The following is a 25814-nucleotide window of genomic DNA, read 5'->3' as shown; positions in this document are numbered from 1 at the left end:
GAAAGTTTGAGAAATATACTCATGTAACTATTTTCCAAGAAAGCTATATTAAAAATGAGAGAAAGCTGCATGTCACTAAACGTGACATCAACCATACACAGGATAAGAACTCATATAAATACTATGTAACACAATTTTTGTTGTAGTAAGTGTAATTTCCTAATTGCTTATGCCTAAAAGGTATAGAAAATGTCTGTTATTTCCCAAAAACTTTGCTTTTGTGACCAGGATAATTAAATTTTGCAATATAACTATTTAAAATGTTAAAATGCTGAATTTTTAATCTTTTCATTCTTATAAAATCATAAAAAGCAACATATGAATCACAATATATATGCATTTATATTTAAGTTATACAAAGATGACCACAGAAGATTAAGATGCGAGCAGTTTTTTTGAGATTTCTGATTATATTGATTTCACAAATCAGCCCCCAGATGTAGTCTTCTATCATGTTCTCATTATATTGTCCTTGGTAGCACCATTCAAAGTTCAGTATTATCCTGGTGGAAGCACTCACTTTGTTCCTCTGAGTATGCTCCCATGTTCTCCTTGAATGTATCAAGATGAGCATCAAGGGCATGGACTTTGAGACACATCCTACAGCCCATTTTACTGTAATTCTTTACCAGATTCTCAACCAACTCCACGTAGTTTTCAGCCTTGTGACTGCTCAGGAAGCCCAGAACCACGGAGACAAAGCTGTTCCAAGCTGCTTTCTCCTTCCTAGTTAGCTTTTTGGGGAAATTCCTTGCACTCCAGGATCTTTTTTATTTGTGGTCTGACGAAGACACTAGCTTTGACCTTTGCATCAGACAGATTAGGGAAGATGTCTTGAAGGCTGCCGACTCTTTATCTAGAGCACTGACAAATTGTTTCATTAGACCCAATTTGATGTGCAGAGATGGCATCCGCACCTTCTGGGAGTCCACAGTGGTTCCTATTTGATGTTGTTTCTCCCCATAAAGAGCTCAGTCCACTGTGGCCAGTCCTGCCTTTGGTAGTGTGCCTTTGTGTCCCTGCTGTCCCAAAGACAGAAATAGCAGGGAAACATGGTAAAACCACCTTGGAAACCCATTAGGAATGCCACCATTTTGAAGTTTCTGATGATCTCTCAGCTGTACTCATCATACTTCAAGGTGTCTAATAGGGTCCTGATGCTGTTGTAATCCTTTTTGAGATGCACTGGGTGAGCCAGTGGAAGAGAAGGGTATTTGTTCCTGTTATGGAGCAACAAGACTTTGATGCTCCTGGATGAGCTTTAACGAAGAAACAGCACTCTTTCAGGTTACAGGCGATTCCAATTGCCTGAAACAGACTGGTCATATTGTGGCAGAAGGAGAGATCATCTTGATGGGTGAAGAAGGTGGAAAAAGCTTGGCAACGCTTCCTTTGATTTTACTTGCACACTTTTATCCAACAAGTTCCACTACTTGAGCCTTGACATCAAAAGCTCGATGCTGGACTTGGAACTCACTCTCTGACTTGCTGCTCTCTTCTGAAGACAGCTGCTCTCTCTCTGGGGCAGTGGGTATGGGAAGCTCAGAGCATGAAGGAATGTCCGGATATGTGATTGCAGATGCATGCTTGCCAGTTCGATGTTTGGAAGGGACCACCATGCAGAAGTAGCAGTTGCTTGAGTGGTAAATGGGTTCCCACCAAATTCTTAGCTCTTTTCCCCTCTGTACCATCCTGTAGAATAAAATGAAATTTTGGTAATGAAAACAATACATTTATTTCACCTATGACTAAAGTGTAAGATATTCTTGCAACATATTCATATATATTTTCAAACAACATTGAAAATTTTAAAATTAAAATATTTTAAAAAATTAAACATTCCAAGAAATTTTATAGCAGAAAATTCCACCATCCAAGTGAGAAAAAATTGTCTTACCTTCGAGAGTTTTTTTGGCAGTGCTCGTATGTGAAGTGCGGTGACCAAGGTTTGTCTTGATCCCCAATAGGCATGCTCAAATATGCCTTGTAGGCATCACATATCTTAGCAGATGCTTCTATGGAGAACTTTTTCCCTCTTGTCTTGATATATTGGCCGCATATATAGCAAAATGCATCTGCTAGATGTTAGAAGTTTCTGGTTGCCATCTAAAACAATGCAAATATGTTACCACATAGGCAGCTGGAACTGATCTGAGCTGGTGGGCTTATGATATCTATAGTTATACTGTACTACTATTTATATTGACGGAAAGTTCTAGAAAGCTTTTGAGAAGTTATTCTAAGAGGCCCTATTATTAAGGCATATGGACAAAATTAGCACAGCAGATTCCTACTGCTGTCAAAAAAGATAAATTTCAAAATATTAATGTCCTAGATACAAAAGCAAAGTTTGAAGGGAACGATAGTCATTTTCTATACTTTTGTGGCATAGGCAATTAAGAAAGAACATTTATTACCCAGGAACAAAAAAAATAATAATAAATTTTGTTACATGGTGTTTTTAATACATTGAAGTATGCTATTATTCTGTGTATATTTTAATTCATTTTGTATTTACGAGTATTTGCCCTTTTGTTAGGTGTTATTCTGATGCATTGTCTCTTTATTTGATTTTATGCAGATGGATTTTCTGTAATATGAAGGTAAATCAAGGCAAAATACATTTAACGGCTTTAATAGAACTAACTGTGAGCAACTGAAAATGTCACTTTTCCACATAGTCTCCATGCAAGATGAAGCATTTGTTGTATTGTTCAACTAGCTTTTGCATTCCTGCAGAGAAGTTTTTGGCTGCTCCCAAAGCCAGGTGAGCACCGCTTCTTTACTTCATCATGCTTTGTTTTTTGCTCTTCGGGTTGCAGTGATTCACCCGTCTTGTCACCGGTGACAATTCTCTTCAGAATACTCAGATCTTCATGCTGTCTCAGAAACTGGGTCATAACCTCAACACACTGTTGCTTGTGCACATCAGTAAGCTGTTTGGGAATTCTTTGTGCGCAGACTTTCTTGTATCCCAAGTCATCATGCATTATGGCAAATGCTGATATCCCAATTTGCAGCCATTGAAGACACCATTATCTGTCGGTCTTCTCTAATCAAGGCATCTGCCCTGTCAATGTGCTCTTGTGTGTGTGATGTTGATGGGCAATCAGAACGACCTTTGTCAGTTATATCTGTTCTACCTGCTTTAAACTTTTTTTACCCACTCAAACCTTTCATTGATTCAAGGTGCTACTTGTTATGTCCATATGAGTCAATATCAGACATTTAATTTCCACAGGTTTCACTCTCTCTGCTCAAAAAAAGCACACTACTGCACGTTGTTCTTTGATGGTGCAATCTTGCAATGGAGTGCCCATGTTTCTGACCTCGTGGCTGCCACATGACTAAAGGATGAGCACTGCTCTGTGTATGGATGAACTATCCAACATGCAATGTATGAGTACATTTCAAAAGCTCTGTTCCATTTATCTTGCAATTTAACAATTGCCTTTAATTTCTGATTCACCCTTGTATATTTATGTTTTATGTGTTTTGTTTGGACTCCTGAGGCAGGCTATTGGACCTAAACACGAATCGTGTCAGGTCTTTTTTCAAGAATAAACTTCTGTTTATTGCATGCCATCCTCTAATTCTGCAGTTTGTTTTCTTCTTTTGGATTTTCCCATGGAGAAGTAGTTTTTACCTTTGGGAATCAATAGCTTACCAGACTGGCTAGCCAATAATGCACTTTCTTTATCAAGATGAAACCTGTTCCAGAAAGGACCTTTCTGTCCAATATTCAAAACACAGCAGGAAAGGCTCCTGCCCATTTAAATTGCTGGTGACTGCTTAAGTTTTCAAGGGTGACAATGCAGGGGGAACTGAAAAAAAAATCTCAATAAACCTAGAAGATGTACTGAGCTAAATCGACAAATTAAGGAGTGATAAATGTTATACACCCCAGTGTGTATACAATCACCTGGACTGGATAGTATACACACTCAAACGTACAATTGCTGATCTGTTGTTAGTGATCTGTTGGCACAGTGATAACAATGTTCACCAATAGAATTTTATGTTAACACCCCCTGAAGCCCCATCCCCTGTAATGCTGATTTTTTAAAAAAGGATTTCTGGAATGATCCAGGAAATTACAGACTAGTAACCATGGAAACTATCAAAATAGTGGAAACTATCATGAATGATCTACGGAACACACATACAAATATGGTTTAATGGGACAGAAACAAAATGGGATCAGCCAAGGGAAGCCGTGCCTCACCAATTTGCTTTATTTCTTTGAAGGTGTGAATAAATATGTGAATAAAGGTGAGCTGGTTAATGTAGTATATCTAAATTTTCAGAAAGATTTTAACAAAGTTCTTCATGAGACACTCCTGAGAACAATTTTTAAAAAGTCATGGGATAAAAGGCAATGTTCTGTTGTGGATTAGGAACTGGTTATTGCACAGGTAGGGTTAAATGGCCATTTTTTTTTCAATAAAGGAGGGTAAATAGAGGAGTGCTGCAGAGTTCTGTACCGGAAATTGGAATGGCAAATGAGGTGATTAAATTTGCAGATCACACAAAACTAATCAAAGTTGTCAAAACACATATGGACTGTGAAAATTTGCAGGAAGACCTTAGAAAATTAGAAGACTGAGCATCGAAATGGCAGATGAAATTTAATGTGGACAAATGCAAAGTGAAGCACTTTGGAAAAAATAATCCAAATCAAAGTTCCCTGATGCACTCAAGAAAAAGATCTAGGTGTCATTGTAGTCACTACACTGAAATCTTCCACCCAGTGGCAGCCAAAAAAACAAATAGGCAACTAGGAAAGAGATGATAAAACCAAGATTATTATAACATCTCTGTAATGTTCCATGATGAGACCTCAGCTTGAGTATTGTGCTCAGTTCTGGTAGCTGCATCTCAAAATAGATATAACAGAATTAGAAAAGGTTCAAAGAAGAGCAACCAAAATGATTAAGGGAATGGAACTCCTCTTGTATGAAGAAAATGTAAAGAGGTTAGGGCTATTCAACTCAGAAAAGAGAGAGAGCTGAGGGGTGATATGATTAAGGTCTACAAAATCCTGAGTGGTACAGAATGGGTAAAGGTGAATTGATTTTTCACTCTTTCAAAACATATAAAAACCAGGGGACACTCAACAAATAATTAAGTTCTGGAACTTGTTGCCAGAGGATGTGATAACAGCAGTTAGCGTAGATGGGTTTTAAAAATAGTTTGGACAAGTTCTTGTCTGCAATTGAGTCAGAGAAGGGGGAAGCTACTGCTTGCCCTGGATTGGTAGCATAGAATGTTGCTACTATTTGGGTTTCTGCCACGTACTCTTGGCCTGGATTGACAGTTGTTGAAAACTAGATGGACCATTGATCTCACCCAGTAGCACTGATTGATTGACCATTGATCATACCCAGTAGTATGTTCAGTAGCACTATCGAGTTACCTGAAACTGAGTATCACCAAGGCTGCCCCTGCATTGTCAAGTTAGTACCTGGGTGGTCTGTGGGCAGAGCCTGTGAGAAGCTGGGACTTAACCAGTTATCAGCAATATTCAGACCACTAACTAGTTAAATGAGCAGCTAAAGTTAGAACACTAAAAATGTAGTATTTGGTGAGGATGCCACTAGAGGACTTGGCAGCCATTTTGTTACAGCAACCACAGTGGACAATAGTCAGTGGGCATCACTCCTACCCTTTAGACCCCATCGTACCCTAGGTGTCTATGATGTGGGATTAGGAGGGGGGGCAGGGCAGATAGCAGGGGGTTTGGCTAGCCTTTGCATCCCTTATGCTGGTCCCAGTTGATTTTCAGCCAGGGCCTGCATAAGTGTCTTATGAGGGTCTCAGCTGAATATCGTCGAGGACTTACCTAAGATCTAGCAGCCAACACAACTTTAACTAGCCTGGACATGGCCTGGCACTGAGTATCTGGAGCTAATTCTGCTCTCAGCAGCCTTCTCTCAGCTTCTACAGTTTATTCAAACCAAGTCCCTGGGTGGAAAATTATTACATAAGACAGAAGATTTTTTATATCCTCTGCAAAAGATTTCAGTACCAGTATATCATATCAAGACATCCCAGCTCATGCAAATCTTTTGTGACAAATAAGACCGCTCAGAGTGCAAAAAAAAAAAAAAAGAAAGAAAGAGGGAAAGGAGTACAGGAATGTCTCCAATTCGCTGTCTTCATTTCAAGTTACATTTCTACCTTTGAAAATTCCTCAGGCTCCTTAATGTCCAAAGACCGGGAGGCAAAATCCAGCAGCTCCTCAGAACTTTCCAAAGCATTTGTGCACTGGGCCAGTTGATTCTAGGATTGAAAGGACAGGAGTTATTATAAGGATCCAATGTACCTGTAGTAAACCCCATAAAATAAAGTGTTGCTTTATACTTGTAACAGATGTTTTCCTCAGATAGCAAAATTAATCAGGCCCACAATTGGATAACAACAAACAAAGAAATTGACCTCTTGAATCCAAAGAGGAATGAGAGTCCAAAACAAAAGAAACAGTGGAATCCGATGTCACTGGTGCAGGCTTTATTAAAACTGAGGGTAATCCACAATCTTAAGATGAAGAAGACCCAACACAGTCTGTGTTTCAACCTGAAAGGTCTTCGCGTCGGTTGAGTGTGCTTCCTTGAACGAGTGGTTTGTGAAGTTCACAAACCATTCGTTCAAGGAAGCACACTCAACCGACATTGGACGTTCAATAATTTATCTACCTCAGTAGGACAAAAAAGAGTTTTCAAAAAGTTTTTGTTTTATTTTTCAATACAGTCCCCCTGATAGCTCCATACACTTCATCCACTTTTCCTGCAATAACTTTTAACTCCTTTGAAAAGAATCATTATGGTTGACCTTCAGACCAGGACATCACAGCTTCCTTGATGTCTTCATCACTTGAAAACCACTGTCCACGGAGAGATTTCTTCAAAACTCGGAACAGGAAATAATCCGAAGGAGCCAGGTCAGGACTATAGGATGGATGGTTCAGCTGCTGAAACCCACATTCTTTAGATGGCAACCTGTGATTGTCATGACACGTGAACCGGTGCATTGTCGTTAAGAAGCAGCACCGTTTGCTGTGAGTTTTCCTCATCTTTTCTCCTTGATTGAATCCTGCAAAGTGGTGTAACTTTTCCCCGGTTATGGTTGTCTTGTATAGAAAACTCCAGATTCAAAAGTCCTTCAACATCCCAGAAGACAATTGCCATGACCTTGCCAGCATGTTTTTCCGTTTTGAACTTTTTTGGTGTGGGGGAATAACGTGTGCTTCTACTGCATTGACTTCATTTTGAACTCATGATCTCAGTGATAAACCCAAGTCTCATCTTCTGTCACCAAATGATGTAAAAAAATTCACTTGATCTTCACAGAGCATCTCCAAGTTCTCCTGACAGCACAGGAGCCTGGTGGCCTTCTGTCATGGCATCAGTATCCTTGAAATCCATCTTGCACTAACCTTAGACATGCCCAACTTTTATGAATTATTTTCCAAACTGTACCTGCGGAGACGCCCATTTCTTCAGTTATTTGGGAAACCTTAATTCGTCTGTCTGAGAAAATTAAATCCTTGACTTTCTTGCACATTTCTGTGGAAGTTGCAGGCTGTCCAGTGTGAGGGTCATCTTCAGTGGGCTCTCTACCCCACTTAAATTGCTTGCACCAAAATTTTACTTTGTAGGATGATGGGGCAGACTTACCATAAACTGCAGTCATGCGTTCATAAATCTCCTTTGGCTTTTTCCCTTCTTTTGTTAGAAATTTTATCACAGAATGGTGCTCCAAATCTAGCAGTTTCTTACTTGATTTGCATGAGACTCTCCTGATATCCTGTCTCTTGGAATGTTAGACTCGCACTGAGCCGAAACTGTGCATGAGTAACCTTGAGACATGTCACAACAATCACAGAGTTGTTTCAACAAGCTTGCTACTTTCTTTCATACTCAGGTAGATGAATTATTGAACACCCGTCATATGTTTTGGTCAGGGAAAAGAGAGAGAGAGACACAGACAGAGAGAGACACAGACAGAGAGACAGAGATGCCAGACCTCGGAATGGAAGGGAAGGAGGGGAGAGAGATGCCAGACTTCAGGGAGAAGAGCAGAGGTGAGAGATGTTAGACCTTGGGGAGGGAAGGAGAGAGAGATGCCAGACCATAGGAGAGGAGAGAGATTCCAGGCTATGGGAAGGAAAGGAGAAAGATGCAAGAATATATGAGGGGGAAAGGGGACGACAGAGTTTCCTGACCATGGGAGAGGAATGAGATGGTAGAAAGGGATGGAGGGGAAGGGGAGACAGAGGGAGGAGATGGTGCACAGCAAGGGGTGTGGCAAGGAAGAGATAAGAAGAAATGCTTCTTATGGATAGATGGGAATAGGTGAGAAGAAAGAGGAAAAAATAAGCCCTAGTCATAGGCAGCCGCGCTTCCCCTGCCCCACCCCCGCTGACCCTCCATCCTTCCCTCCCAACTGATCCCCGCCAACTGCGACCATAAATACCTTGCTGTAGAGGAGCGTCGGGCCATCAGCACTCACAGGCTGCTTCACGGCCTTCTCACTGGGGCCTTCTGTGTACTGATGATGCTCCTCTACAGCAAGGTATTTATGGTCGCAGTTGGCGGGGATCGGTTGGGAGGGAAGGATAGAGGGTCATTGGCAGTTCGGCTGTGCAGCGGGTGCTCAAGGGTTCTGCTGCTTAGGGACGGGAGGGAGAGAAGGATGGAAGCTTGGCAAAGGGTTCTGCTGCACAGAGGGATGGTTGGGAGGGAAGGATGGAAGCTGGGCAAAGAGTTCTGCTGCATGAGACATGGGAGGGAAGGATGGAAGCTGGGCAAGGGTTCTGCTGCACAGGGGGATGGGAGGGATGGAGGGACTGAAAGATGCTGCAGAGGGAAGGCACAAGGGGATGGGTGAGAGGGGAAGAAAGATGTTTCACATGTGGGGGAAAGCAAAGAGGAAGAATTGGGGTGAAGGAGAGGAAGGGAGAGATGATCATGTATATGAAAAAAATAAGCCCTACCCGAAAATAAGACCTAGTACCATTTTTGGGCCCCAAATGAATAAGCCACTGTCTTATTTTCAGGGAAACATGGTATTATGGGGGGTGGGGTCTGGGGCGGAGATTGAGCGGGGTCTGGCCCACGACAACCTGTGTTTTATATTTCAGCTTCTTAATGTGATTGAGTTTGACACCCCTGTTCTAGGCATTGGTGCACCCACTCAGTGAAATCCAACAAGAAACTAGAAGAGGAGCAAAGCTTACACTTTAGATCTGGATTTTAAATCTGTACACTTGCTTTTCCAAACCCAAGTTCAAAGTGAGTTACCCCCAGAGACCCAAATATAGAAAAAAACGTAAAAAATTTTTTTCGAACGTTCACATGTTGTTATAGGAGGCTTGTGATCCCTAAATCAGTGTTTTTTTTTTTTTATTTTGACATTTTAGTAACTTTTGGGGAGGATGTTGTAAAATTGCAACGCTGGGCCTGTAAGGTAGCAGAATTTCAATAGTGTCACTCTCTCTCTGAACACATGTAAGGAATAATTAAAAGTTTATTTGTACTTTACAGCTTATAAAGACCCACCTAAGTTTATGTATATACACAACAACAATAGTATAATAAAGAAAAAAGTAATTTTTATTATCAATTTAATACAAAAAATGAGTATCATATAAAAACGCAAATTTTTCCCTGTGAAGCGCCCATTGACTTCTATCAGCGGTAATCAAGAAATTTCGTGTTTTTGCACAAAAAATTTCATGTTAGCGCAAATACGGGTAAAAACGGCCACGCTATGAAATAGCACTTGTGCTATCTTCATAGCACGGTTTTGTGAATCGAGCCCTATATGTGCATGTTTTATTTGTTCATTTATTCAGTTATGGTAGTTCCAAAAACAGTTATTTTGCTCTGAAAAGCACAGGCGAACATTGCACTTCCTGCAAAGTGTGTTGGTATAGCCTTTTGCACAGTGTCGGCACCGTCCTCTATCGGCTTTGATGGGAAAATGTCCAATCATGTCCTTGCAAACTTCCTTTGGAGGGTGTGCATTTGACTTTTTGGCTGTCATGGCAGCTGAAGAACCTCCATCATCTGTAAACTGCCTCTTTTGGGAAGTCAAGGTGCCCCCTCTTGATGAAACTGGGCTTGCAGATGGTCGCCCTCGCTTTGACACTGACCCAGCCGTTCTGATCAGGATAAGAGAAGATGCCAACTGGGCCTGAAACATTCTCCTGTTTAGCATCTGTTTCTTTGGGATATCCAAAGCTTTGCAGTCCCTTTTGTACAGGAGCCAAGCATTGATCACAGCTAGGTTAATGGTGTGCCAGAAGATGTAAAGGTACCAGCGGTAGGACTTCAGTGGAAACTTGTATTTTGCTGCAAATGAGTCTAACAAATCCACTCCGCCCATGAATTTGTTATAGGCAGCCACGATATAAGGCCTCTCAACTTCAACAAATCTTTTGGCAGTTTTGTCCCAGCGTTGAATCTTCTCCACTGGTTGTGGGCCAGCAAAGGAAGACACAAGTGTAACCTGTCTGTTGTCAAACCATTTCACAGCACAAATGTTGTGATTTGACTCCACTCTGACATCAAAGCTTCCTCTTCCCTTTTTCTTCAAGCTTTTCTCATCCTCAAGATTACAGTTTGGAAGGCGCACTTGTCTGGCTGTTCCTGTGTAATGAATTCCACAATCCAGCAGCCTAACTATCAATGGGATGCTGGTGAAAAAGTTGTCTGCATAGATCTTGTAGTTGTGACTATGTGGAAGTGTGGAAGCAAGTTTCATCACAACATCCCCTGATAGTCCAAGTTCAGATCTTGCCCGTATTCCATTCACACTGCCTTGGTACACATCAAAATCACAAAGTATACCAGAGATTCCAGTCCTTGCCCACAGCTTGAACCCCCATGGGTTTGGCTTGCCACGCATGTACTGTTTGATGCTGCTGAATTTCCCCCTGAAAGGGATCATCATTTCATCAACAGAGTTATGTTCTTCAGGGACCACTTTTAGGCATTTCTCTCTGAAAGCATCAAGCCATGGTCTGAGTTTCCAGAGTTTGTCACTTTTTTGTTCCATCTCAGACACGGTTAGATTGTTCACAAAATGTAATGATGTCAACAGAGACTGGAATCTGTTTCGTGACATTACATCAGCGACAGGACTGTATCTTGTGTCTGCTTCCCAGTACATACGGACTCCAGGCATTTGGACAAGACCCATCTTCAGATACATGCCAATCATCTGCTCTATTTCCTTTGTGTTTGTGTTTATAGATGATCCTTTCTTCTGAAAACTGTACTGATTTGTGTTATCTGCCAGAGCGTTGATCATATCTTCTGTCACAAACTTCTGAAAGTACTCCAGTGGTGTGCAGAGGGAATGGACATCATTACTCCAAAGCAGGCAACAGGGTTGTATGACTTCATGGCCAGATAAACAGACCTATTTACACATTCAACCATCCAATGGTGTTGCAGAACTGAACAATAGGTTCTATTAGTAATGTACATGAAGTTTTAAAAAGAAAAAAAATGGGGGAGGGTTTATTTTGTAGCCTTAAATGTGATGTTGTAATATTACAACACTGGGTCTCAGGGGAGTGCAGACAAAACCTTGCTATCACTTTGACCCACTGTTGTAAAATTACAACATAGAAATAACCAGCTCTAAATCTCTTAAAATCAGTATATTCAATGATGTCATAAAATCTGCATGATCTACACATATTAATGATCACATAAAAAAATATTTCAAGCTTTTTACTTACTTTAGTCCTGATGTATCCCGTCCAAAACAACAAGATGATATACTCCAAAGCAGGCAACAGGGTTGTATGACTTCATGGCCAGATAAACAGACCTATTTACACATTCAACCATCCAATGGTGTTGCAGAACTGAACAATAGGTTCTATTAGTAATGTACATGAAGTTTTAAAAAGAAAAAAAATGGGGGAGGGTTTATTTTGTAGCCTTAAATGTGATGTTGTAATATTACAACACTGGGTCTCTGGGGGTTAAAGGTATGGTTTAGTTATTTTCCTGCCCTTGAAGTTTTGTTCCTGGGGTAGTAATGAGGTAAATCGCTTGTCAGTAGGAGAAGAAGTATTTAAAGCACTGGATTTGAGGTTCTCAGTCCACTACTCTAACCACTAGACAATTATTCCTCTTCATATCATGATGAGATTTTGATTAGAAAAATAGTGTATAACAAAACTCATCAAGTGTTTTCGTGCACTCAAAATTCTCCAGCAATGGCTGCATCTCCTCCAGTCCAGCTGAAGAGTGCATCACTGCATTTTAGTCCCCAACAAACCCCAACAAATCACCTGCAACTCCTGAAACTTCTGAGCCTGTTCCTGCTTGATGGTGTTGGTCATGCTCTCTTTCATCTCATCCAGAACAGAATACAGACCATCAAATTCCTCATCCAGGTCCGTAATGACTTTTGAAGAGTTGGCCTGGGAAACAGAGCCACTGATTTACCATCATATTCACATTGCTATCACATTCTTCTCAAGTAAACTGAACGACAGGAGTGCCTAAATTTGTCCCTTGATTCCCATACCCAGACAGATTTTTCAGGATTTTCATAATGAATATGCATGAACTTTATTTGTATTCTGTGCATATTGATGGTGAAGATCCTGAAAATCCCACTGGACTGTGGCCCTTGAGAACCGAGTTTTTATATTGCTGCAATATGAACATATTCCCATTTCTGACATGGAGAGAAATACACCAATGTACATAAATATGGTAGGTCCACAGGCTACTGAACAAGGAATAACCCTGGCGTATGTAGGGAGCATACACTATTGCATTATACATCCAAATTCAGTTCTGAAAGGTTGACTCTCAAGGAAGCTGCACTTCCTTAAAAAGTGCTGACTCAGAAAAGGAGTGGCTCATCTACATAATAATCAATTTATGTTAGAGTGGGTTAGAGGTTGGAGGAGTTTAATAGTTCCCCTCGTTGAAGGTAAACTTTTTATTAAAGTTTATGGAGTCACTTGAAATTCCCAGCTCTTATCAGTAACTTACCTCAGGGCATGTGGTTTTGGCAGGTGACACCTATTAAGTTAAAAAACAATGTGCCAAGGTATAAAGCAGAAGCAAACTCATCAAAACACTGGCAGATACTACTACTTATCGTTTCTATAGCATTACCAGGCTTATGCAATGCAGAACACCAAAACATGGCAGAGATGCTCCCTGCTCAAATGAGCTTACAATCTAGTTGAGCCAGACAAACTGGGAAAAAAAAGGTACATCTATATACTGTACAGTGGTCAAGTGGGGGAATTACAGAGGAAATGATAAGACAGATATGGGTGCTTAGCAGTTGGATTGGAATTTGGAATTGAAAGCAGCTTCAAAGAAGTGGGATTTGAGTCTGGATTTGAATACTACCAGGGATGGAGCTTGATGTACCAAGTCAGTTAGTTTGTTCTAGGCATCCGGTGCCACAAAGTAGAAGGGTCAGACTGAAAGATTAGATTTTTACTAGAGAATGACAAGGGGAAAAAAATCTGTCCCCATTACTGCCCAGTCCCCGGCCCACCGTCCCCTTCACCGCCATTCCCTTCACCATCTCTTCACCGCCATCCCCTTCACCGCCCCATCACCGTCACTGCCATCCCATTCACCGTCCCATCCCCGCAGCATCCATACAAGCCTCAGTACTGCAATATTTAGCGTAATCCTTCCTTATAAATCAAAGTTCTGGCTGCTGAACTAGAGAAAGAGATGTTCAGCTGGCAGAGCTTTGTTTATAAATTTTTATCAACACAACTAATATACTACTTTATCCTAAAGAGAAAAGCAAACAACTTACCCACCACAACCACATCCGCCAGTACAACCAACTTCCAAATTCCCAACAGAAGAATACTCACATCAAGAAACCCGAACCACCACACCAGCACTCAACACCCCATTACTGTTACCTGGAGAAGAAGATCAACACTTCCGAAAACAAAATCTCATCCAACTCCCACAACACTCATATACCCGGAAACAACTTACATTCCCCAGACCGACACGACCTCCCTTACATGTGCCTATGTTAACATCAGAGCTCTAGGACCCAAAACAGAAAACATAAAAAATTGGATAAAAACAGAAAAACTTGACTGCCTATTCCTCACTGAAACCTGGTTAACCTCAGACACAGACCCTAGAATAAAAGAAGTATGCCCGCCAGGATACAAAATAACAGTAACCTGCAGAGAGAAAAAAAGAGGAGGAGGACTAGCAATAATAATCAAGAACTCCCTAACTCTAAACATACTTGAAAAAACATCCACTCCGCAAATGGATTTCCTAGCGTGTCAACTCACAAACCCAACACTAAAAAACTCTCTAAACTGCTTGCTCTGCTACATAACACCAGGAAACTGGACCACAGTGAGACCTGAATTTGAAAACTTCATCTACCAAAACTCACTAACAGCTGAATATAACCTCATCCTAGGAGACCTAAACCTACACCTAGAAGACACAACCTCCACACCAGCAAATAACTGTCTATCCTTCCTCAATGCCTTATCCTTCCAGATCCTAAACCCACAAACCACCCATGAAAAAGGTCATCAACTGGACATTGCTGCATTCATGTCTCACCAACCATCCAATCCAGCAATCCAAACTCCTAACGGAACATGGTCCCCATCCCTATGGTCAGACCACTACATTTATAACTTCAACATCAATTGGACCAAGACCAAACACACACCTCAATCAAAAAAAACCACATATACCTCACGCAAACATATCGACCCAACCATTTTCTGGTCAAATGTAGACGAAACTATCCAAGACTGCAACCCAAAAAACTTCATCTCCCACTGGAAAAATGTATCCACCAACATCCTTGATGATCTGGCACCCCTACAAACCAAAACCAGAACCAGCAGGAAATCAGACCAATGGTTTGATAATGAATTACTCCAACTCAAAAGACAGTGTAGAAGATTAGAAAGAAAATGGAGAAAAAAGAACCAAGATCAAACAAAAACCGACTGGAAAAAAATCAACAAACAATACAAAAATCTACTAAAAGATAAGAGGAAAAGCTACTATACTAATCTCATAGGCACGGAAACCCAAGATTCCAAAAAAATATTCCAAATCCTGAAAGAATTAACAGACACCAAACCATACACTACCACCACGAACACCCCTCCACCATCACCCACCCTCTTAGCAGAACACTACAAGAACAAAATTACCAACACCAGAGCCACACTCATCCTTAACCCATCCCATCAAAATCCAATCACAATCCACCCTACAGGAAAAGAGGCAACCGCAGCAGACAGAATTTGGACTCAATTCCCTAACATACAATGGTCAGAATTCAACAAATTCTACAAAAAATACAGCCATGCCTCCTGTGACCTCAACCATTGCCCCTCATATCTCCTTACCACCTCTAGTGTAAAATTCCGCACCATAACTCTACAATGGATCCAATTCACGCTCACAGAAGGCACATTCCCTGCTGACCTCAGCGAAATTGTCATCACCCCAATCCAAAAAGACCCAAAAGCACCACAAAACCTCCCATCTAACTTTAGACCTATAGCCTCAATTCCGCTATATGTCAAAATTATAGAAGGCCTAGTAGCCAAACTCCTCACCAATTACATAGAGGACCACAACCTACTCCACCCCATGCAATCAGGCTTCAGAACAAACTTCAGTACAGAGACACTACTAGGCTCCCTTATGGATACCGTCAGACAACAACTTAGTACAGGGAAAAAAATGCTACTCATACAACTGGACCTAACGGCGGCATTCGACTTAGTAGACCACAACATCCTTCTACAGATCTTAGATGCAATAGGCATCTCAGATAAAGTATACTCCTGGTTTGAAGGATTCCTAAAACTCAGAACCTACAGTGTAAAATCAAACAAAGAAAAGTCAGAATCCTGGTCAAACCCCTGCGGCGTACCACAAGGATCTCCACTATCCCCTACCCTCTTCAATCTCTACACTGCCTCTCTAGGAACGCATCTGGATAATCTAGGCATAACCACCTATAGTTATGCGGATGACATCACCATCCTCATCCCATACGATCATTCTAAACCTACCATGACAGACAAACTTCACCAAACACTTGAAACAGTCACAACCTGGATGAAAAATCACAAACTTAAACTCAACCAAGACAAAACCAAATTCATCCTCCTAGAAAATGACAAGATCCAAACCACAACCAACCTAGATATAAACGCAATCAAATATCCCATCCAAACCACCATAAAACTACTAGGCATGACCATAGACAGATGCTGCACTATGCAACCGCAAATAAATAAAACAATTCAAAAATCATTCGCAGTCATGAGAAATCTGAGACAAGTCCGAAAATTCTTTGAAAGAACACAATTCCAACTTATAGTACAATCCCTAATACTAGGTATATTGGACTACTGTAACATACTCTTCCTTCCATGCCCTGCAACTACGATAAGACAACTCCAAACAATCCAAAATACAGCTTTGAGACTCATCTACTCATTGAAAAAACATGACCACATCACTGAAGCCTTCATCAACTCACACTGGCTCCCAATCCAAGAAAGAATCCAATTCAAATTCTACTGCATATTATTTAAAACCCTACACGGAGACAGCCCATCATACCTGAACAATCGCCTCATCCAAGCACCCACTACCAGACACAGAAAAACGCACTCCCCATTCATACCCCCCCCAATCAAGGAAGTAAAAAGAACAAAACTACACGACGGCCTCCTAGCCACTCAAGCCGCAAGGCTGGACAACCAGATCTCCAACCTTCTGATGACCACCCCAGACTATAGGACGTTCAGAAAAGAAATAAAAACCACACTTTTCAAGAAATTCCTGAAGCAGCAATAACAACACGACCTCTTAGTAACTTTAAAACTGACATTTGATCTACCCATTACTGCACTAATAATAACAAAAGAATCTCCAATATGACCACCTATTAACTCTCTTACAAACCACCCCACCCTCAACAACCCGCTAAATGTTCTTAAGATCTACAACTTACCTCTCTAGCTAATCATTGTAACTCTGTTTTTTAAATTAACCTTTTGTAATCCGCCTTGAACCGCAAGGTAATGGCGGAATAGAAATCCCTAATGTAATGTAATGTAATGTAAATAGAATAGAATAGAATTTTTTTTTCTACCTTTGTTGTCTGGTTTCTGCTTTCCTCATCTTCTCATTCAATTCCTTCCATCCACTGTGTGTCTTCTCTCCGCATCTTCCATTTGCTCTGTTACTGTGCCTCTCCCTTCACCACTCCCCCCAATTGGTCTGGCACCCATCTTCTTCCCTCCGCTCCCCCATAGTCTGGCATCTGTCTTCTTCCCTTCCAGCGTCTTCTCCCTACTCTGTCTTCCACATTTCCCTTCAGCATCTGTTCCTCTCCACCCTCCTTCAACGTCTGTTCCTTTCTACCACCCTCCAGCTCCCCTCACGCGGACTATCTATCTCCCTCCCTCCCTTCCGCTTCGTGGTGCGTTACAATGTAATTTGTGCAAGCCGCTGGAGCCTGCGAGCTCGGTCCCTGTACCATCCCCACAAACCATCTTGCTTCTGTGTTCCTATTTTTCCCATTTCTAATATCTCCCTTATGTATCTGGCATCCCCCCCCCCGTGTCCATATACCATCCCCATGGCATGTATGTCCCTTTTAGGTCTCTGTCCCTATGCAACCATGCACATAATTTCCCCTCTGTTTCTGTTACCTTCCTGTGTCCAGATTTCCCCTCTCTTCCTCTTCCACACCAATGTGTCTCTTCTCTTCAAACCCATCTAGCTTCTTTCCCCTCCCCCCATGCTTCCAGCATCTGGCTCACCTGCTTGCCCTCCCCTTTCTTTCCTGCTGTGGGTGTTTTTCTGTCCCTCTTCAACCCCTTGGCCCAGAATCTCTTTCCCTTTCACTCCCTCCTTCCTAGTGTGAGCCGGGAACACAGCAGCCCCCTTCCGCCCAATCGCAGCATTCCGCCAACTCCCTCCCTCCATCTCACCTTAGATGCCGAGTTTGCCGATTTTCTTTTTTGCCCAGCCACACGCTTTCAAAAAGCTGCGCACACGTGACTGCTCCAGTTGTTCAATCTTCTCCTCTGATGCAACCGGAAACAGGAAGTTGCAGGAGAAGATTGAACAACTGATTGCCTCACTGCGGAGACAAGACCATTCACCGCTCCATGGGATGGTGAATGACCTTGTCCCCATCCCTGCAGCGACCACTATTTTTTCTCTCCCCGTTTCGGCGGGTTACCTGCGGCTAGCCGCGGGTAATAACCACCATGTCATTCTCTAATTTTTACCTTCGATAATCTTCTTTCTGTTAGTCCCTGGAGCATTCCATATGCTAGGTGTTCAATCCCAACCCGCAGTCTGGGAGTTGCAGAAATCCACAAATTTTCTGAGCACATGCTCCATCCCCTTAGCCTGAGAGCTAGTAAACATATTCAGTTAAGTCCCAAAGCCCAGCAACATACCTTAACAAATTCATGACAAGGGGGTACGGGGAGAATCCCCATCAACATAAGTAATTCATGAACTGGTTTGCTCTGCAAAATATTAACAAGTGATATACAGGCACAAAAGCTACTCAGAAAAACATTGAGGAATAATGTAGAACTAACCTGCTATGTGCAACGAGCACCCCAAGAAAGGCCTTCGGTAATGTGCATACTCACAGAAACTCCCCACAGGATCTGGTCACTGGCTAGAAAATCTTCAAGCCTGTAAGGAGAATCACTGAGGCTGAAAGGAGCAGGCTACTCCAAACAACTAAGTCGTATGGAATCCTCCAGTGACTAACAGAAAGAAGATTATCGAAGGTATAAACCTAATCTTCCATTCTGTTACGTCCCTTCCAGATTCCTTACGCTAGGTGACATACCAAAGTCATGGTAGTTAGGGAGGGACAGAAGAGCATGCCCTCAACACCAAGGTCCTGAAAAATGGCATAAGAACGTGTCGCCACATTCATTTGGTAAAACCTGGTAAAAGTATGAAGAGAGGACCAAGTAGCCACCCTGCAAATTTCATCAGAATAAATTGTGCAAGATTCCGCCAGCGACGCAGCCACACTTCTTGTCAAGAGTACTTTAAGTGAAATTGGCCCATTACATTGCTGCTTGCCACATGCCATTACATCGCTGCTTACCGCGGGTGATATAATTTGCGGAAATGGCCATTCAAATCCATCGAGCGATCAAGGACTTGGACGCCGGCATACCACAGCGAGATGCAGCAGTTAGAACAAAAAGGTGATCAGACAGCCGGAATTCATTAGTCCTCTCCAAATAATGGAGCAAGACCCTCCAGACATTCAATTTGCATAAAGCACAGTTACTTACCGTAACAGGTGTTATCCAGGGACAGCAGGCATATATTCTCACATGTGGGTGACGTCATCTACGGAGCCCCGGCGCGGACAGCTTTTCAAGCAAACTTGATTGAAGTTTCAAGTTTGCACACTGCACCACGCATGTGCATGCCTTCTCGCCCACTAGAGGGCGCATCCCACCTCGTGGTCCTCAGTTCCATAACTAGCAAGGAAGCCATCCCCGGGGAGGCGGGCGGGTTGTGAGAATATATGCCTGCTGTCCCTGGATAACACCTGTTACGGTAAGTAACTGTGCTTTATCCCAGGACAAGCAGGCATGATATTCTCACATGTGGGTGACCTCCAAGCTAACCAAAAAAGGGCAGGTGGGAGGATGGCAATTTAGGAAAACAGATTTTGCAAAACTGACTGGCCAAACCGGCCGTCACTCCTGGATAAAGTGTCCAGGCAGTAATGAGAGGTGAATGTATGAACCGAAGACCAAGTGGCAGCCTTACATATGTCCTCCATCGGAGTGGATCGGAGGAAAGCTATCAAAGCTGCCATCGCTCGGACCTTGTGCCCCGTGACTCGACCCGGGGGAGGAAGGCCAGCCTGAGCGTAGCAAAAGGAAATGCAAGCGGCCAACCAGTTAGACAGAGTGCGCTTGGAAACTGGATGCCCTAATCGATTGGGATCGAAGGACAAAAACAATTGAGGAACCTTCCGATGAGACCTGGTGCGTTGAAGATAATATGCCAACGCCCTCTTACAGTCAAGCGTGTGAAGCGCCGTCTCGCCAGGATGGGAGTGGGGCTTCGGGAAGAACACAGGAAGGACAATGGACTGATTGAGGTGGAAGTCAGAAACAACTTTAGGTAAAAACTTAGGATGGGTGCGGAGAACCACCTTGTCGTGATGAAAGACCGTGAAAGGAGGGTCCGCAACCAAGGCTTGCAACTCCCCAATCCGCCTGGCGGAGGTGAGGGCAATTAGAAACACCGCCTTCCAAGTCAGAAATTTCAAGAGGGACTTGTTGAGTGGCTCAAACGGGGGTTTCATCAGTTGAGCCAGAACCACATTCAAATTCCACACGACAGACGGAGGCTTAAGAGGGGGACAAACCCTGAGTAACCCTTTCATGAAGCGTGTCACCAAGGGATGGAGTGACAGAGGGCGTCCCTCCAGAGGTTGGTGGAAAGCAGAAATCGCACTGAGATGAACCCGCACCGAAGTGGTTTTCAAGCCGGAGCGCGACAAATGAAACAAATATTCTAAAACCGAGGATACCGGAACTGATACCGGATCCAGGTGAAAAGACGAGCACCAGGTGGAAAACCTGGTCCATTTCTGCGCATAGCAAAGCCTCGTCGAGATCTTGCGGGAGGCTTCCAACACCTCCTTCACCGATTGAGACAGGTCCGGAGGAGTCAGGGAACAAGAAACCAGGCTGTCAGGTGCAATGACTGCAGATTGGGATGTAACATGGATCCTTGACTCTGAGACAGCAGAGAAGGAGAGACAGGCAGGGGGAGAGGCTCCCTGGCACTGAGCTGGAGCAGCAGGGAGAACCAGTGCTGACGCGGCCACCGAGGTGCTATGAGAATCATCGTGGCCGTGGACGATTTTAGGTGTACCAACGTTCGCATGATCAGAGGGAACGGAGGGAATGCATACAGGAACCTCCCTTCCCAGTCGAGTAGGAAGGCATCCGCTTCCAGACGGTCCTGCGAGTACATCCGAGAACAATATAATGGTAGTTTGTGTGTCTCCGGAGAGGCAAACAGATCCACCTGTGGCGTTCCCCAGCGAGCGAAAACCTCGCGTAGAACTGCTGAGTGTAGAGTCCACTCGTGCGGTTGCAGAAGTCGACTCAGTTTGTCCGCCAGGCAATTCCGTTCTCCTTGGATGTAGACCGCCCGGAGGAAGATGTTCCGGGAGGCCGCCCACTCCCAGAGGCGAAGAGCTTCGGAGCAGAGGGGCCATGACCCCGTTCCTCCCTGCTTGTTCACATAATACATTGCCACCTGATTGTCCGTGCGGACGAGGACCACCTGGTCCTGCAATATGTGAACGAAGGCTCGAAGTGCTAGGAAGATGGCTCGCAGCTCTAGCACGTTGATATGACACTGACGGTCTTCTGCCGACCACAGGCCCTGCGTGCGAAGACCGTCGAGATGGGCTCCCCACGCGTACTCCGAGGAGTCCGTGGTCAGGACCTTGTGAAAAGGCGGAGTGCGAAACAATAGCCCCATGGACAGATTTGAAGAGTCTGTCCACCAACGCAGCGATTTCCGCAAGGGCGGAGTTACCGAAATGAGGCGAGACACCGGGTCGCACTCCTGACGCCACTGGGACGCGAGGGTCCACTGAGGGATCCTCAGATGTAGCCTCGCAAACGGCGTGACATGTACCGTCGAGGCCATATGGCCCAGCAGCATCATCATGCGCTTGGCCGACACCCTCGATAGTTGGGAGACCTGGCGGCTCATCCGTACCAAGGTTTCCAACCGCTGGGTCGGCAGGTAGGAGCGTAGGCGCACCGTGTCCAGCACCGCACCTATGAATTGAAGAGACTGCGACGGCCTCAACTGAGACTTTGGAAAGTTTATCTCGAACCCGAGAGTTTGCAGGAAGGCAATAGACTGTCGGGTCGCTGAGATAACCCCCTCCCTGGTCGGGGCTTTGATGAGCCAATCGTCCAGGTAAGGGAGCACATGGAGTCCACGTGACCTGAGGGCTGCTGCAACCACCACCATGCACTTCGTGAATACTCGTGGGGACGCGGCCAGGCCGAAGGGCAGTACCCTGTACTGGAGGTGGAGGTCCCCCACCTGGAATCGTAAGAATCTTCGACAGGCGGGGTGCACCGGAACATGGGTGTATGCTTCCTTCAGGTCGAGGGAGCACATCCAGTCCCCTTCCCCCAAGAGGGGGTACAAAGCCGGGAGAGATAGCATTCGAAACTTCTCCCGGGCCAGGAATTTGTTGAGCTTCCTGAGGTCCAGTATGGGGCGCAGGTCCCCGGTCTTTTTTGGGACCAAAAAGTAGCGGGAGTAAAACCCCGTACCCCACTGGTCCTTGGGGACCGGCTCGACCGCCCGAAGTTTCAAGAGGGCTTTGGCTTCGGTTATAAGGGTCGGTAGCTGCGAACGGTTGCAGGGGACTAAACTTGGTGGACTGTCCGGCGGCGAGGACACAAAGTTGAGCGAGTAGCCCTCGGAGACGATCCGGAGCACCCAAGCGTCTGAGGTAATCCCGGTCCATGCCTCCCGGAAGGACCGAAGACGGCCCCCGATAGGAAGGGGTTCCTGTGAAAGTGCGGAGGGGAACCCGCCCCGTCCGCTCAGCCCGTCAAAAGGAAGGTGCGGGCTTAGAAGGGCCCTGCGCCTGGGCTTGGGTTTGTCCCCCTCTGCCTCGCTGAGACGGACGTCTCGGAGGCGGTCTCGAGAAAGCCGGGGTCGATTTCTGAGGGTATCGGCGCGGCGGAGGCCGAAAGGGTTTCTGCGGCGGGGGTCTAGGTTTGGGGCGGACCAGGGATGCTAGAGAGCGCTCCTGTTCCGACAGGCGTTTGGTCGCCGCATCCAATGACTCGTCGAATAACTCGGACCCCACACAAGGCAAGTCTGCCAGGCGTTCCTGCAGGTTTGGGTCCATGTCGAGGGTGCGAAGCCAGGCCAAGCGGCGCATGGCCACCGCGAGGGCCGACACCCTCGAAACCAGCTCAAAGGCGTCGTACACTGCGTGGAATAGGTACAACCGCAATTGAGACAGGTTGGACATAAATTTATCGAATCCTGCTCTTTGGGAGTCCGGTAACGAGTTTCGATATTGAGGAAGGTCCTTCACCATACCCCGCAAATAGGAGGAAAAGGTGAAGGCGTAATTTAGAACCCTGGTGGCCATCAGGGAATTTGAATAGAGGCGACGGCCAAACTTGTCCAGGGTCCGCCCCTCCCTGCCTGGTGGAACCGCCGCAGCAACCCGTGAGGGTTGTGATTTTTTTAAGAGCAGACTCCACCAGAAGAGACTGGTGTGAGAGCTGCGCCTTATCGAACCCTTTAGGGGGAATCGTCCTATACTTTGATTCCATTTTTGAAGGCACAGACGTGACTGTAAGAGGGTTTGACAAGTTCTGCAGCCAGGTTTGCAGAAGGACACTGTTGAGAGGGAGTCTAGGCACCTCCCTAGGAAGATTGGGGAGGTCCTGTTCCTCCAAAAATTCTTTGGAATACCGAGAGCCTACCATCAGGTCAATCCCCAGGGCTTGGGCCATGTCCTGAACGAAGGATGAAAATGAGGACGGCCTAGCCTGGGGAGACGGGGTTCTCGACCGCCCCACCGAGGAGAGGGGGGAGGCCTCATGGGAATAATGAGGATCCCTAACCGATCCCGAATCCCAGGATCCCCTCTCGAGGGCCCTCGAGGGGGAAGGGGAAGTTATCCTCCTCGCAGAACCCTTGGGTGAGGACCCCGGGGTTCGTGGGACACTCTCCCGTTTCCTCGGCGAGGCGGCCCGGGAAGACTTCCCATGGGGTGAGCGGAGGAGCCTCGGGTTGTCGAGGCGCAACTCCGACACCTGCAGCGCCTCGCCCCCGAACGACGAGGAACGGTCGCGCCGAGGCGAGCCTCGGGGCCGCTTAGACTTCCTCGATCGACGCCCCGTCCGAGGTCGCGTCGAGGGCGAGGCGTGTCTGGAAGACCCGGAGGAAGAGGAGGAAAGACGGCGCACTCTGCGCAACTTTTCTTTGGGCCTTACACTCCGCTCAGGGGGTTCCCCCGAGGTCGAGGTCCGGGGCGGGGCCGAGACCGAGGTGAACGGGGCCCCAGTACCCGAGACCGAGGTCGCCGAGGCCGGGGCTCCCGAGGGAGCCGAGGCCGGGGCCTCCGAGACCGAAGGCGCCCAGGCCGAGGTCGAGGCCGCCGGAACCGCAGCACGCTGCAACACTTCCAGGGCTCCCGACAGCTCCGATGAGATCAGAGCTCGGAGGAGATCCTGGAAGGCCGGAATCCCCACGAAGGTGGGGAGTTCCGAGTCCGGGGCACACTCCCTGGAGGGCGACCTCGGTCTCGAGTATTCCCTCGGGGTGTGCGGAGTCGAGGTCCGATGCGGGGCCGGGGTCGACCCACCCGCCTTGGCCTGACTCGAGGATGGCTTCTTTGCTGAAGGGGATGGAACAGAGGACTTACCCGAAGCTTGCTTCACTGACGACGCCTTCGAGGAGGAGGGCCGAGGCGAGGCCAAGGCCCCCGAGGCCGAGGTCAAGGCCGGGGCCGAAGCCGAGGCCGACGTCGAGGCCTTAGGCGGCGCGTCGACGGCGAACAATTCGGCCATTCTTGCCTTACGGCGACGGAGGGCCCTGTTTTGGAAGGTAGCACAGCGATCACACGAGTCTGTCGGATGTTCGGGCCCAAGACAGACAATGCACCACCGGTGAGGGTCAGTGATGGAAAGCAACCTCTCACACCGGCTGCACTTTTTGAATCCCGTAACAGGACGGGACATCCACGAAGAAAAAGAAGAAGGCCGGGAACGTACCGACGTCCCGCGGCCACGGCTTCCGGGAGCCCCCGGAGCCCGACGAAAAACGAAAGACTTTTTTTTTTTTTTTTTTTTTGAAAAGAAACGAAAGGAAAACAGCACCGCGAACTAATTCGAAGGGAAAAACAAACTAAACGCGGCAGCTAGAAGGCAAAAACACTGGAGCTCAGATCCACAGGGCTTTCTTGCTCCGCGGAAAAATTTGAACTGAGGACCACGAGGTGGGATGCGCCCTCTAGTGGGCGAGAAGGCATGCACATGCGTGGTGCAGTGTGCAAACTTGAAACTTCAATCAAGTTTGCTTGAAAAGCTGTCCGCGCCGGGGCTCCGTAGATGACGTCACCCACATGTGAGAATATCATGCCTGCTTGTCCTGGGATAAGAACTAAAAAAAAAAAAAGATAAATATAGTTCATCCAAGAATGGCTCTACAGCAGGAGTGCCCACACTGTTTGGGCTTGCGAGCTACTTTTAAAGTAACCAAGTCAAAATGATCTACCAACAATAAAATTTTAAAAAACACAAAGCACAATGTACGCAGAGAAAATGTTAATTATCATTTATATTCCGCGGGTTTTCAAAGAGCTCAAGGCAGATGACTTTATGCAATGTCACCTCAGGAACAATTATACAAAAATAGACAAATATACCCCCTCCCTTTTTACTAAACCACAATAGCGGTTTTTAGCACAGGGAGATGCGCTGAATGCCCTGCGCTGCTCTCGATGCTCATAGGCTCCCTGCGCTAGAAACCGCTATTGCGGTTTAGTAAAAGGGGGCCATAGTACAAAATATAGACAGCAGATACAAATTCTCAAAACGGACACATTTTGATCACTAAATTGAAAATAAAATCATTTTTCCTACCTTTTTGTCTGGTGATTTCATGAGTCTCTGGTTGCACTGCCTTCTTCTGACTATAAATCCAATATTT

At 45.3% G+C, this 25814-nt stretch overlaps 1 protein-coding gene across 5 annotated transcripts in view; it reads right to left on the bottom strand.

Moving 5' to 3' along the window:
- Positions 1-25814, bottom strand: part of FSD1L (fibronectin type III and SPRY domain containing 1 like) — a 201887-nt gene that overhangs the window by 145191 nt on the left and 30882 nt on the right. For 4 of the 5 annotated variants that reach the window (XM_033918462.1, XM_033918492.1, XM_033918472.1 and 1 more), the window contains exons 3-4: positions 12314-12445; positions 6181-6282 (exon numbers count right to left, since the gene is read on the bottom strand). In XM_033918462.1, coding sequence (XP_033774353.1) covers positions 6181-6282; positions 12314-12445 — 234 coding nt within the window. Of the gene's footprint in view, positions 1-6180; positions 6283-12313; positions 12446-19176; positions 19313-25814 lie in introns of those variants that run through there. The other variant, XM_033918484.1, reaches the window with a different exon arrangement.

Source organism: Geotrypetes seraphini, chromosome 1 (genome assembly GCF_902459505.1).
Source record: "Geotrypetes seraphini chromosome 1, aGeoSer1.1, whole genome shotgun sequence".
Classification (NCBI taxonomy): Eukaryota; Metazoa; Chordata; class Amphibia; order Gymnophiona; family Dermophiidae; genus Geotrypetes; species Geotrypetes seraphini.
Note: the sequence above shows the minus strand (reverse complement) of the source record. Positions and strands in the feature narration are given on the sequence as shown.